At 38.1% G+C, this 12,668-nt stretch overlaps 1 protein-coding gene across 2 annotated transcripts in view; it reads left to right on the top strand.

Moving 5' to 3' along the window:
- The window catches only part of pla2g6 (phospholipase A2, group VI (cytosolic, calcium-independent)), a 34,341-nt gene that overhangs the window by 19,215 nt on the left and 2,458 nt on the right, over window positions 1-12,668 (top strand). For both annotated transcript variants that reach the window (XM_056447816.1, XM_056447815.1), the window contains 7 exons: window positions 2,565-2,652; window positions 2,728-2,891; window positions 3,049-3,199; window positions 5,644-5,780; window positions 6,223-6,377; window positions 11,089-11,256; window positions 11,371-11,444. In XM_056447816.1, coding sequence (XP_056303791.1) covers window positions 2,565-2,652; window positions 2,728-2,891; window positions 3,049-3,199; window positions 5,644-5,780; window positions 6,223-6,377; window positions 11,089-11,256; window positions 11,371-11,444 — 937 coding nt within the window. The remainder of the gene's footprint in view (window positions 1-2,564; window positions 2,653-2,727; window positions 2,892-3,048; window positions 3,200-5,643; window positions 5,781-6,222; window positions 6,378-11,088; window positions 11,257-11,370; window positions 11,445-12,668) is intronic.

The raw sequence follows: 12,668 nt of genomic DNA, 5'->3' as shown, positions 1-12,668 counted from the left end.
ATAGAAAATAATCAATTTACAGCTTTTGATAACTGATATTGAATCTGTAACTTTTTTATAATAACCTATTCCTTGGTTAGAATATTTAGGCTCTTTTTTTTTCAATTAATTGTTTATTTTAATGAACGATTCAAGAGTGTGATCCACTAATAAGCATGACAAAACAAATGTTCAGTAAAGTAATTATTAATGAACAATTTTATAAGTAAATATAAATAACATTTATTTTGTAATGATTTATTTAATTGCATTCTGGGGTTGTTTTATGTATTCCTCTGTATATTAAATATTCACTACATGAACATCATCTTATGTGAATGAATCGGTGATCTAAAAAATGAAGTGCTGAGATTGAAATTTTAAGAAACATATGTGTGTCAAACAATAATCATTTACACTGTTTCTTGAATGGGCTATTACTTATTTTATGTAGTATTTTCACACACACTCAAAAAATCAGCCTACAGGCTTTCATGGACAACCTGGAACGTCTGGCAATGTTCAGTTCTTTTAGGATTCACTACATGTTAATTAAAAAGCAATTAATATATAAAAATTATTCCATAGGTATTGTTCACCTAAAAATAAAAATTCTGTCATCGTTTACTCAGCCCTTTACTTGTTTTAAACCTTCGAGTTTCTTCTGTTGAACAAGATATTGTGACACATGTTGGAAACGTATAACCATTAGCTACGTTTTCATCCACCTATTTTTATGCGCATTTTGGATATGCGCATAAAAAATGCCAAGATGCATTTTGAAAATGTGCATAAAAAACATATGCGCATAAGTGAGTAGGATACATTTTTATTCGATGAGAAAAGATGCGTTAAAAAAAGGTCATGTTATTTTGTTATAAGAGATCATGTGATAATAAATGTGTGTGAATGGACAAACCAGCAGGCTGAGCACATTATAAAACATCTGATATTGTTTTGGTCATTCTAAAACATCTTAACCATTTCAGTATTCGTGTTATTATATTATTAATGACCTCCAGAATTAACAACGTCTGTGCTCCACGGCTCACGCCACTGCGAGTTCACTGTGTGTAAGGATTGTCTTCTGAGGCACAAGTCATTTATTAAATTAAGAAAAGATTCACACAGCTTCTCATACCACAGCAAACTCCGTTTTTACTGTTGATATTTGGCACGAGAGAATCAGGAAGTGATGATTTTGTTCGCTTTGACTTGTTGGATGGAAACGCTGCTTTATTCGCACGTCTTTTATGCGATAATCCAGTTTTGTGCATAAAGTTAATTCGGATTTTTGGATGGAAACATAGCTATTGTCTTCCATAGGAATGATTATAGATTTTCAGCTTTCTTCATAATTCTTATTGTGTACAACAAAAGAAAGAAACCAATAAAGGTCAGGAACCATGTGAGGCAGAGTAAATAGGGGTATATTTTTATTTTGGGGTGAAATATGCCTTTAAAGACCACCACTATTTTGATTCAGTGGCAAATTGGTTCCATTCATTATCATCTTTAAATATTTTAGACTTTCCTGGCTGTGTTTCTAAACATGACTATTGTATGCAAAGATGGCTGCATTTCTATAGACTACATTTGAATGCCTAGATGCCCCAGTTGACCAGGGTTGCCCAATCTTCACATTGAAGGGCCAGCGTCCTGAATCATTCAGCTCCAACCCCAATTAAACACCAATAAATCATGGTTTTCTTGTTATAAACCTCCTGGCTAGTCCTGGGCCAGCCTGACCACCCGCCTGTGACCTACTCACACCTGCAGTTCTCCACGATGAACGTCCAGCTTCCCCAGCCTCCGACTGCAGCTCTACACAGGAAGTTTTGCCAAGTAGGATAATGGTTGTGCCCAACAGAGCCTGGTTTCTCTCTAGGTTTTTTTCCTTCACTTCATCAATTGGTGAAGTTATTTTTCATTGCCACTGGCTTGCTCAGATCGGGACTTGTGGAGCTGCGCACTGATGGATTTGCTCTACAGTGTTTGAACTTTCAGCAGTGAAATTGAAACCACACTGAACTAAACTGAACTTCAACTCTGAAATCTGGACTTGACTAGAACTATGTGACGCTGCTTTGACACAATCAACATTGTAAAAGCATTATATAAATAAACATGAATTGAATTGAATTGAAAAGTATGTTGGAGCTGGTAGAAGCTTAAACTCTTCAGGACATTGGTCCTGCAGGACTAGGATTGGACACCTCTGGGCTAATGGGATTTGTCAGCAACAGCCACCATCTTGGAAAGGTCAACATTTGGCTAGAACTCATTATGTAACTACTCTCCAGCCTACTATAATTACACCAACATAAGTGCCGCGATGACACGACACACTCGAGACAATAGAGAATAGTGTTTCACAGCTGAAAGCTCTTACAAAGCATTATGCTTGTTGTCGAATCATCACTTGCATGTGTTTACTGAAGTATCTTGTCCTTTCCAATGTGACTGACACACTGGCATATTAAGTAACCCCTGCATTTATGTATTGCTTATCTATAATAGAATCGACCTGTCTATAATTTGGTTCACTGCATGCTGCTTACATCCTGCCCATAATTGGTCCATAGGGTTCGATGACATCATGCAAGTGGCAGTAGCTGTAACGGCCATGAGTCGTGGATTCGTAGAGGCTGACGGGCTCAAAACAGGAAGCAAGTATGTTACTTGAAGTGCCCTTTCAAAATAAGCTTATGCAGAATTAATCGCTCACTTCCTTTTCCTTTTCTTAAGAATGGACAGACTGTTGTGTCTTGATGGCGGAGGAATAAAGGGCCTGGTTCTCATCCAGTTGTTGATAGCTCTGGAGAAAGAGGCAGGACGTCCTATCAGGGAACTCTTTGACTGGTTGTCTGGAACCAGTACTGGTGGCATACTTGCCCTTGCTATTGTACATGGTATTGGATTTGTATATATGTTTTTAGTTTTTCTATAAAAATGACATTGATCAATCAGCATCCAGGACCATCCATTTAATAATTCCGAAATACATTCTTGGTAACTGTATGTGTAGATAAGCGTTAGAATGATCTCTTCTGCTGTACACTTCAACAGGAAAATCAATGGAGTATCTGCGCTGTCTGTACTTCAGGATGAAGGAACAGGTGTTTAAGGGTTCTCGACCATATGAGTCTGGACCTTTGGAGGAATTTCTGAAGAATGAGTTTGGAGAAAATACCAAGATGACCGATGTCACACATCCAAGGTATTTAAGCTTAAAGTTTGAGATTGTAACACATCAAAACAACACCATAACACCCAAGTAATGACTGAATATCTACCTTGCAACTAACAAATACTCCCTTGTAATGCCGTCAACCACCCGGAACTCATTTGCAATGTCTTAGCAATGACTCAAGCAACTGTATAGCAGCCAAAGTATTTATTTTTGTGAAACATGACTCTATGCAAAGGTTGTCTATGTTTAGCAACAACAAGCTGACACTAGCAAAGTTCTACCAGTCCCATACTAATGTTACAACAATCACTTAAAAAACTAGCAGCCAACTTTGCATGATTTTCCAACCTACAGGTGTACTTTAGCAGTGGGCTAGTACATCCTAGCAATGTACTACTGTTGCGACCTCAAAATATGAATGTCCAAGTACTCTAATAACAGCCCAACAATTGACTAGCAGTGCCTAAAAAACATTTGTGGACCAATCAGCCCTAACAAAGACACAGAACATCAGATCATAAGACTTGGCAACAATGGCTTGTTGAAATCCACAAGAGTTTAGACTTAACCATAAAGAAATACCCCTGAATAAGCTAATCAGTAGCCACTGATCTCAGATCATTTCCTAACAAAGACCATGCACAATCCGGCAATGCCCTACTGTTGCAAACACTCATTACAATTCATTAAAAATGTTAAAGAACTTTAATGCCACCAAACTGCCCAACAATTGCCTAGCAGTACCGAAGAACCATGTGTGGACTTTTCAGCCATTACAAAGACACAGAACATTAGACCATAAGGCTGGCCAACTTTGGCCTGTTGAAAGACACTATTTTTAGCCTCATCCCCGAACAAATACCCCTGAACAAGCTAATTGGTGAACTGTTTGTGGCAGAGTTTTCTTTAGGCTACGCTAAAATTATCAGTGTTTTAGCTAAACTCTGCAGGACAATAAATCTCGTGGGCCAGAGTTGCCCAGTGTAGACCTAAGAATAAAATACCATTTCCCAACAAAGACAGAGTACACCCAGTTAATGCTCTGTACCTCCAAATAAATTCCCAATAAATATCCAATAAACAAAACACCCAGGCAACTGTCTAGCAAGCCAAGTTTATTGATTTATTTTCTTCAAACATGCCTCCTAAATGCAAAGTCTGCCAGTATTCAGCAGTCATAAGAAGACCCTAGCAAAGACCTACAGTAGATGATGCTAGCAAGCTTCCCAGCAATGATCTAAAAAACACCTGAAATCAGCTAACCTTAATAAAATAATATTTACAATATATTCCCTATCAATGGCTCCGTACACCCTGGCAATGCTCTACTGTTGCAGGCATTCAGAACTTACTGTTTACCACCATATACCTGCCTAGTATAAACCAATTATAGAGCTTAATCGACCATTCAAAACACATAAGCAATGCCTTAGTGGGTCTCCTAACGAAAACCCAGTACGCGAAGTCAGTGCCCTTATGTACCTCCAAATAAATTCCTAATAAATGTCCAACTAACAAAACACCCAGGCAACTGTCTAGCAAGCCAAGTTTAGTGATTTTATTTTCTTTAAACATGCCTCCTAAATGCAAAGTCTGCCAGTATTTAGCAGCCATAAAAGACCCTAGCAAAGACCTACAGTAGATTATGCTAGCAATCTTCCCAGCAATGTCCTAAAAACCACCTAAAACCTATCAGCTAACTTTAATAAAATAATATTTACAAGCTATGCCCTATCAATGGCCAAGTACACCCTAGCAATACTCTACTGTTGCAGTCATCCAGAACTTACTGTGAACCCCTATATATCAGTCAAGCATAAACAAATTATAGAGCTTAATCAACCATTTAGAACACATTAGCAATGCCTTAGTAGGTCTCCTAACTAAGACTGGGTCTCCTAACAAAGACCCGGTACACCCAGCCAATGCCCTTCTGTACCTCCAAATAAATTTCAAGAAATGTCCAGTTAACATCTCTTAACACACAAACAACTGTCTTGCAAGCCAAGTTTAGTGTTAAATTTTCTTTAAACATGCCTCCTAAATGCAAAGTTTGCCAGTATTTAGCAGCTATAAGAAGACCTTAGCAAAGACCTACAGTAGATTTTCCCAGCATCTTCCCAGCAATGTCCTAAAAACCACCTAAAACCTTTCAGCTAACTTTAATAAAATAATATTTACAAGCTATGCCCTATCGATGGCTCAGTACACCCTGGCAATACTCTACTGTTGCAGTCATCCAGTACTGTGAACCCCCATATACCTGCCTAGCATAAACAAATTATAGAGCTTAATCAAGCATTCAGAACACATAAGAAATGCCTTAGTGACAACTCTGAACAGCACATAAATTCCCTAATTACACATCTGAACTCCATAAGATGTAGCAGTGAGTTTTGCAGAGTCAATCACCACACATATTCTTTAGAAAGAGGCTTGTTTTTAACTCATCCCTTATCTGTTTTTCTTAGAGTAATGGTGACTAGCGTTCTTGCAGACAGACACCCTGGAGAACTGCATCTGTTTCGCAATTACGACCCGCCAGCCCTTCAGAGAGACCCTCCATACACATCTACAGCCACATTTCAGCCTCTTACTGTGCCACAGGGTAAATCTCTTTTGATTCTTGGAATGAAGCTATGGAAATTATCTTTGTGGCACTGAAAAACACACTCGTGTTCTTCCTCCCGTGCTTTTTATGAGCGTTTTGATACGCTCCTGGTTTCTCAGTTCTCATCAAATGCTGCGTGAAGCTTCATTGTCACTGTTGCAGGGTGGGAGGATGAAGATCTTTTGCTAGTAGGATATACTCGACCTCCCAGAAAGCGTAGGAAGGTGACTGATGAAGGTGTGTGTGAAAGAGAAAATGTGTGTGTGTGTGTGTGTGTGGAATGAAAAGGTCACAGTATGCAAGATTTCTGGTGTTCACATTGAGCAATCATACCTCATGTTGGATCTAATGGGTCGTTTAGTTTGCTGGAGGCTAATCATCTTTTGCCCTCTCGGGTCTATATTGCGCTCCTGCTCATTCGCATTGTGTTTTCTTTCAGAGCAATTAGTTTGGCGTGCTGCCCGCTCCAGTGGAGCTGCTCCCACATATTTTCGACCAATGGGCCGTTTTCTGGACGGAGGGCTGCTGGCCAATAATCCAACGCTAGATGCCATGACAGAAATACACCAGTACAACAAAGCCCTGAAGGCACAGGTCTGATACACCAGTTCTGTCACAAGAATTACCTGTTCAAGGCTACATTTTTATGACAACAATGTAGTCAAAGTTTTATATCTAGCATTTTAAAAAAATGTTTTACTCCTATATGAAAATGTTGTCAAAATATTTCATGTTTACACATATCCACGAAAAACTGCCAAAAACATTGTGTTACTAATGCCAGGCCAGTGTCACCTTTATAGTAAACAGTTTCTGTAGGGAAGTGACGATTAGTCATGTCCAGTCCCAGTTGTAAGAGCAACAAATAATTACTTGACTTCTAGTTGATCATTTGGAAAAGTGGCAGAAAGTCAATTTTGTCATCTGTTAACTGCATCCCAATCATCACAAATACTGCAGAAGACCTATTGGAACCCACATGGACCCAAGATTCACACAGAAATCAGTCAAGTTTGGTGAAGGAAACCACATGTTTTGGGGTTACATTCAGTATGGAGGTATGCTAGAGATCTGCAGAGTGGATGGCAACATCAACAGCCTGAGGTATCAAAAAACATTTGTGCAGCTCATTACATTACATACAACAGGAGAGGACAAATTCTTCAGCAGGATAGCGCTCCTTCTCATACTTAAGCCTCCACATTAAAGTTCCTGAAAGCAAAAAAGGTCAAGGTGCTCCCAGATTGGCCAGCCCAGTCACCATATATGAACATTATTGAGCATGTCTGGGGTAAGATGGAGGAGGCATTGAAGATAAACCCAAATGATCTTGATAAACTGTCCTGGGAGTCCTGCAAGGACATTATTTGAGTCATTGCAGAGATGTATGGATGCAGTCCTCCAAGCTCATCAGAGTCATAAACAATATAAATTCTTTTCCACTGCACCGTACTTTATATTCTATACTGTACATTATTTCTGTTAGGTGATAAGACTTTTGTCTAAGCAAAGTCAGACATTACTGTCCTAATTAAATAATTAAAAATCAAGGCATGATCATATTTTATTTTGGTAAAATAAGCGTAATCTTTAGGCCTTTGGCTTATATATAAGCCACTTCTGATACCAAATGATCAACTAGAAGTCAAGTTATTATATGTTGTTCCTAAAACTTAAATGGGAGACAAGACTTTTGGCAGGTAGTGTAGTGACGTAAATCTACACTTTGCAAAAAAATTCTACTTTGAAAACTTGTTTTTTAAAATTATGCATTTGCAGACCCCAAAATGTCATTTTTCTCTAAACAAACTTGCAAAATTTTGATTTAATGGACCCCAAATCTTCCTTTTAGCTTTAAATATTTATTAAAGGTAAAATGGGGTATCATGATTTGTATGGCTTAATACAATATAAATAATGTCTCTTCATGAAATATGAAGTTGAAACCCAATGGAGGATTTATTCCTAGGTCCCTCAAATTCCAAGGTCGCCTCAATGCCTATAAGATGATGGTAATGTTGGCAGTGGAAACTCAAGCCTTTCCAGGGTGACCCATACTGAATTGTACTGTACTAAACTGTCTATACTGCTCAGTGGAAAAGAGGCACTAGTGAATTTACACAACCAACTTGAACCCAAACAGATGGTGCAAAGGGAATTTTTAGTCCTTGCGTTAAACTGCAAAACACAGATCAAATGAAATGTCTGGATTTTTTCTGCAAAAATTCACAATACAGCAGCAGATTTGACCACATTTGGGCCCAATCCCAATTCTACCCCCTAGCCCTTCCCCCTACCCCTCGTTTTGTGCGTGCCCGTGAAGAGCTAGTGGTGTCCCAGTTCTCTTTAGCTTGAAGGCTAAGGGCAAGGGGTATACACCCCTTCAAACTAAGATTTTTCAGGACCACACTCGAAACCAAGGGGTAAGAAAATTGCCCAGAATACACCATCCACAGCTGCACCTGGAAGTAAGGAGATCCACAAATTAGTAGTTTTTTTGTCATTGTTACGAGTTTTTACAACAAACAAACATATGTTTTAATATGTTCTTAACCACGTCAGTGTTTTACCATCATGCTTTTAAAAAACCCACAAAAATAAAAACCACAAAATTTCGCGATTTACAATCTCTAATAATAACTCCTGTACAGCAGCCCCACAACATTCTGTCAATTGATGATGCTCGAATACCCTGTCAGAAAAGTTTAGTGGCTGAGAATGAGCATTTTACAGTGTCTGCTATAATGTTAATGTTGTTTTTTTTGTGTGTTTACATAGATGAATAAGGCCACTGTGTAAATGTGCAATATAGTTACGATCTTATTGGCAAATTATATCATTATAATAACATAATATATGCCCTCAGTGATTTTCTGAAGATAAAAAACAAAAAATGGAATAACTACAGCAGTCGCGATCATCAATCTCATATGAAGCAAGCCCCAATGATGTGGGCAGGTGCTGTAGTGCTGTCCCATTTTTTTAGGGGTACATTTTGAAGCCCTTCCCCTTAACCCTCGGGGTGTAAGGGGGTAGGGGTACAAAAATAGAATTGGGATTGGGCCTTCATGTGTTCCTGTCAATATTAAAATATGCGCTGACAAAATTCGAAAAAATAGTTTTGATGACTTTCCCATTTAAAGCGTGACTCTTCTGTAGTTACTTTGTGTATTAAGGCCAATGAAAAATGAAAAGTTTCTAGCCCTAATATGGCTAGGAACTATACTCGCATTCTTGTGTAATGATCAAGGAACTTTGCTGCTGTTCCATGGCTGCATCAGGCACAATGATGTATTGCAGCACCTGAAAATAGACCACAGCTAGGTAATTAGGGCTACGTTCACACTGCAAGCAAATGTGCAAATCTGATCTTTTCAATTCTGATTTGTGCCTCTTTCTATTGTCGTATTAAATCTGATCCAGATCTGATGTTATGCGACCACAGTGTGAACAGTTATGCTGGAATTCATGTGATTTAAATTTTTTTACTTTTTTTAATATTATTATTATTTTAAATATCAATATGATCAACATGCATCATTCTGGCTCTTATTACAAACAGGCGGCTGATCAGTAGTGAAATGGCACTCAGGGCAAATAGGTTATTAATTTTGTTTATTTTGAACTGCCGCTCATTAACTACTAATTAACCTTTAACCAAAAATACACCGTTCAGTTAGATTTAATAAACATTTATACCACCATAATAAAATTACGTATGTAAACCGAATAAAACATTGCTTACATGTAATGTAAATAATAATACATTAACAAAAATTAAAGTTAACAGTTAAAGTTTCAATTTCAATTTGATTTGTATTTGACTGGATATTGCCTATGTTGATTATGACGAATTTAAATTAATTAATCGTGATTTATCAGACTCTGGAAACAATATCATTATGAGGACTGATGAACCAGGCCTTCACAGCAACACTTGGGTCCACTACGGCTGCTCATTTATCCCTTAATGAGTTCAGTAATGGTCCGAGAGATGCGCACCACGCTTGTCATATGACATATTATCAGTGATTTTAATGCAAAACACTTATTTTAGGTTTCAGACACTGAAAAATACACATCAGTAAGCATACTAGCAATATAACTGTTTAAAGCTACACCATTACTGTCTTTAAACTGGCAATAATAATCATATTAAACACAATCTGTTGATGTGCTTTATTCATATAATGCAGTATACACTTAGTGTGTATAATCAGACATTTTACACTTGTGTGTAGCTGTACTTTTGCACAAACAGTGCAGGTCAGTTTAGGACTATGACCTGTTCACACTGGAAATCTGATATCGGCCACATTCATTCATTCATTCATTTTCTTTTAGGCTTAGTCCCTTTATTAACCTGGGGTCACCACAGCGGAATGAACCGCCAACTTATCCAGCATATGTTTTACACAGCGGATGCCCTTCCAGCCACAACCCATCACTGGAAAACCCATACACACTCATTCGCACACATGCATACACTATGGACAATTTAGCCTACCCAATTCACCTGTACCGCATGTCTTTGGAATGTGGGGGGAAACCCACATAAACGCAGGGAGAACATGCAAACTCCACACAGAAACGCCAACTGACCTAGCCGAGGCTCGAACCAGCAACCTTCTTGCTGTGAGGCAACAGCACTACCTACTGCGCCACTGCGTTGCCCTGATATCAGCCACATTTAAACTGTAATGTGAACAGCTATGCAAAAAAATCAGATCTGATGAAAAAAAAAAACTCTGATTTGAGCAGTAAGCCTCGCAGTGTGAACTTAGCCTAGGTAACGGCGTCTACAGCAGCCATGGTACGGCAGCAAAGTCTCTTGATTATTACGCCAGAATACATTATGTAACTACAGAAAATTCAAGCTTTAAATAGGAAAATGATTTTAAAAAATGGTCTAATCCGATTTATTGCTAAGTTAAGCTAATAACGCTTCTGCCAGACTGAGAGACCGAATGAGATTCAAAAATGGTAAAACTCAACAGTTTAATCCTACTGTAGGTGACTAGTAGATTACACTTTTTTCAAAAAGTGTTTTCCTTTCTGATGTAACACTGCGGTCTTTTGAGTAGACTATTTTTCTGGTTTGAGTTGAGTTGGGTTGAGTTATTCATTATTGTTCTTTTTCAGGAAATTTGTCATGGACTCAAACATCACATTGTCTTAGATTCAATACACAACAAAAAAAAAGATTAAAAATTTGTCTCAGCCCTTACTGACATTCACTTGACATTCCTAAAATGTTGTAAATGTATTGCATTTAAAGGCCTCCTTCCTTTTCTGGCTTCATCAGGGTCGTGATGTAGACGTAACCAGGTTAGGTGTGGTGGTGTCACTGGGCACCGGTAAACCTCCTCAGGTGGCGGTGAACTCTGTGGACGTTTTTAGGCCTTCCAATCCAATAGAGCTAGCCAAGACCTTTGTTGGAGTCAAAGAACTGGGCAAGATGCTTGTGGATTGTGTAAGTGTACAAATACAAGCCTCATAAGACTCTACACTTAAAATAGGCGCTAAAGTATTGCCACTTTTTTTGGTGTTGTTTACGATGATGGTTTGTTTTTGTTTGTGACGTCAGTGTACAGACTCAGATGGTTGTGCAGTGGACCGGGCCCGAGCGTGGTGTGAGATGGCAGATATAAACTATCACAGGTCAGTTTTGAGGGACTGATTCACCCTCATTCATAGAACTGCTTTCAGGCTTACTGTATTGTTGATCATGATCTTCTCCTCCTTCTGTCTCTTTCACTTCTTCGTACTCTATTAAACTTTTCTCATGTCTTTCTTTGCTCATGAGTCATGACCTCTACTGTCACTTCTGACACTCTTCTACCTTCTTTTCGGCTGCATTTACACTGCACTGTTCAAGTGACTCAATTCCAATTTTTTTTCTCACATGTAGCACAGATCGGATATGGCTCATATATGTGTAAGCAGGAACAAATCACATGGATTCCGATTTACTCAAATCAGATTCAGGCCTTGATCGTATGCGGAAATTTATCCGATATGAATTTGATCTGTGCCCTTGTGTCTGCAGTGTAAGCAGGTAGATGCGAGTCGCGCATCAAAACCATAGCGAATGACGTCAAGTCTGGTGCTTTAATTTCAAAACAGACTTCAGCAGAGTCCTAAACCTTAAATATTATACACGAGGACTTAAATAGCTTTTATATTGTCATATAGCACCGATATTTAAGCATGTTAACGAGAGCAAGAGAGTGCAATGTCCGCCACGTAACCAATATAGACTAATATAAAACTAGTGCATACATCACGTGCATAAATCACCCCATGGACATGACATTAAGATGCCTAAAGGTTTAAAACAGCCTATATATCAAAAGAAGACGGCCAAATGAGAACCATTGTCATAAACTATGATAAAACAGCTTGTCAAAAGCTGCAAACAGATTACATACAGGAATAAAGAAAAGAGCACTCTTTAATTATCAGCTGTCAGTCAGCGCCCGCTCTTATTTTCCTGGTCATTGTGGATATGAGTCACTTTTAAAAGATGATGCAAGCAGGTCATCAAAAAAAATCGGAATTGACCATCAAGATCTGCAGTGGAAATGCATTTATTTCCTTTCTGTTTTTTCATATTCCCTATTTTCATCATAAGAAATGTTTCTCATTAATTTCCTCCCATTATTTTCCTTTCATTTTTCCTTCCACCCCTTATCCTTTTTAAATTTGTTTTCCTTCCGAAATTTGTCTTTCTTTCTTTCTTTCTTTCTTTCTTTCTTTCTTTCTTTCTTTCTTTCTTTCTTTCTTTCTTTCTTTCTTTCTTTCTTTTCTTTCTTTTTTCTTTCTTTCTTTCTCTTTCTAACCTTCTTTCTTTCTTTCCTTCTTCTTTTTCTTCTTTCTTTCTTT

Source organism: Danio aesculapii, chromosome 22 (genome assembly GCF_903798145.1).
Source record: "Danio aesculapii chromosome 22, fDanAes4.1, whole genome shotgun sequence".
Classification (NCBI taxonomy): domain Eukaryota; kingdom Metazoa; phylum Chordata; class Actinopteri; order Cypriniformes; family Danionidae; genus Danio; species Danio aesculapii.
This window is presented reverse-complemented; position numbering and strand designations above follow the sequence as displayed.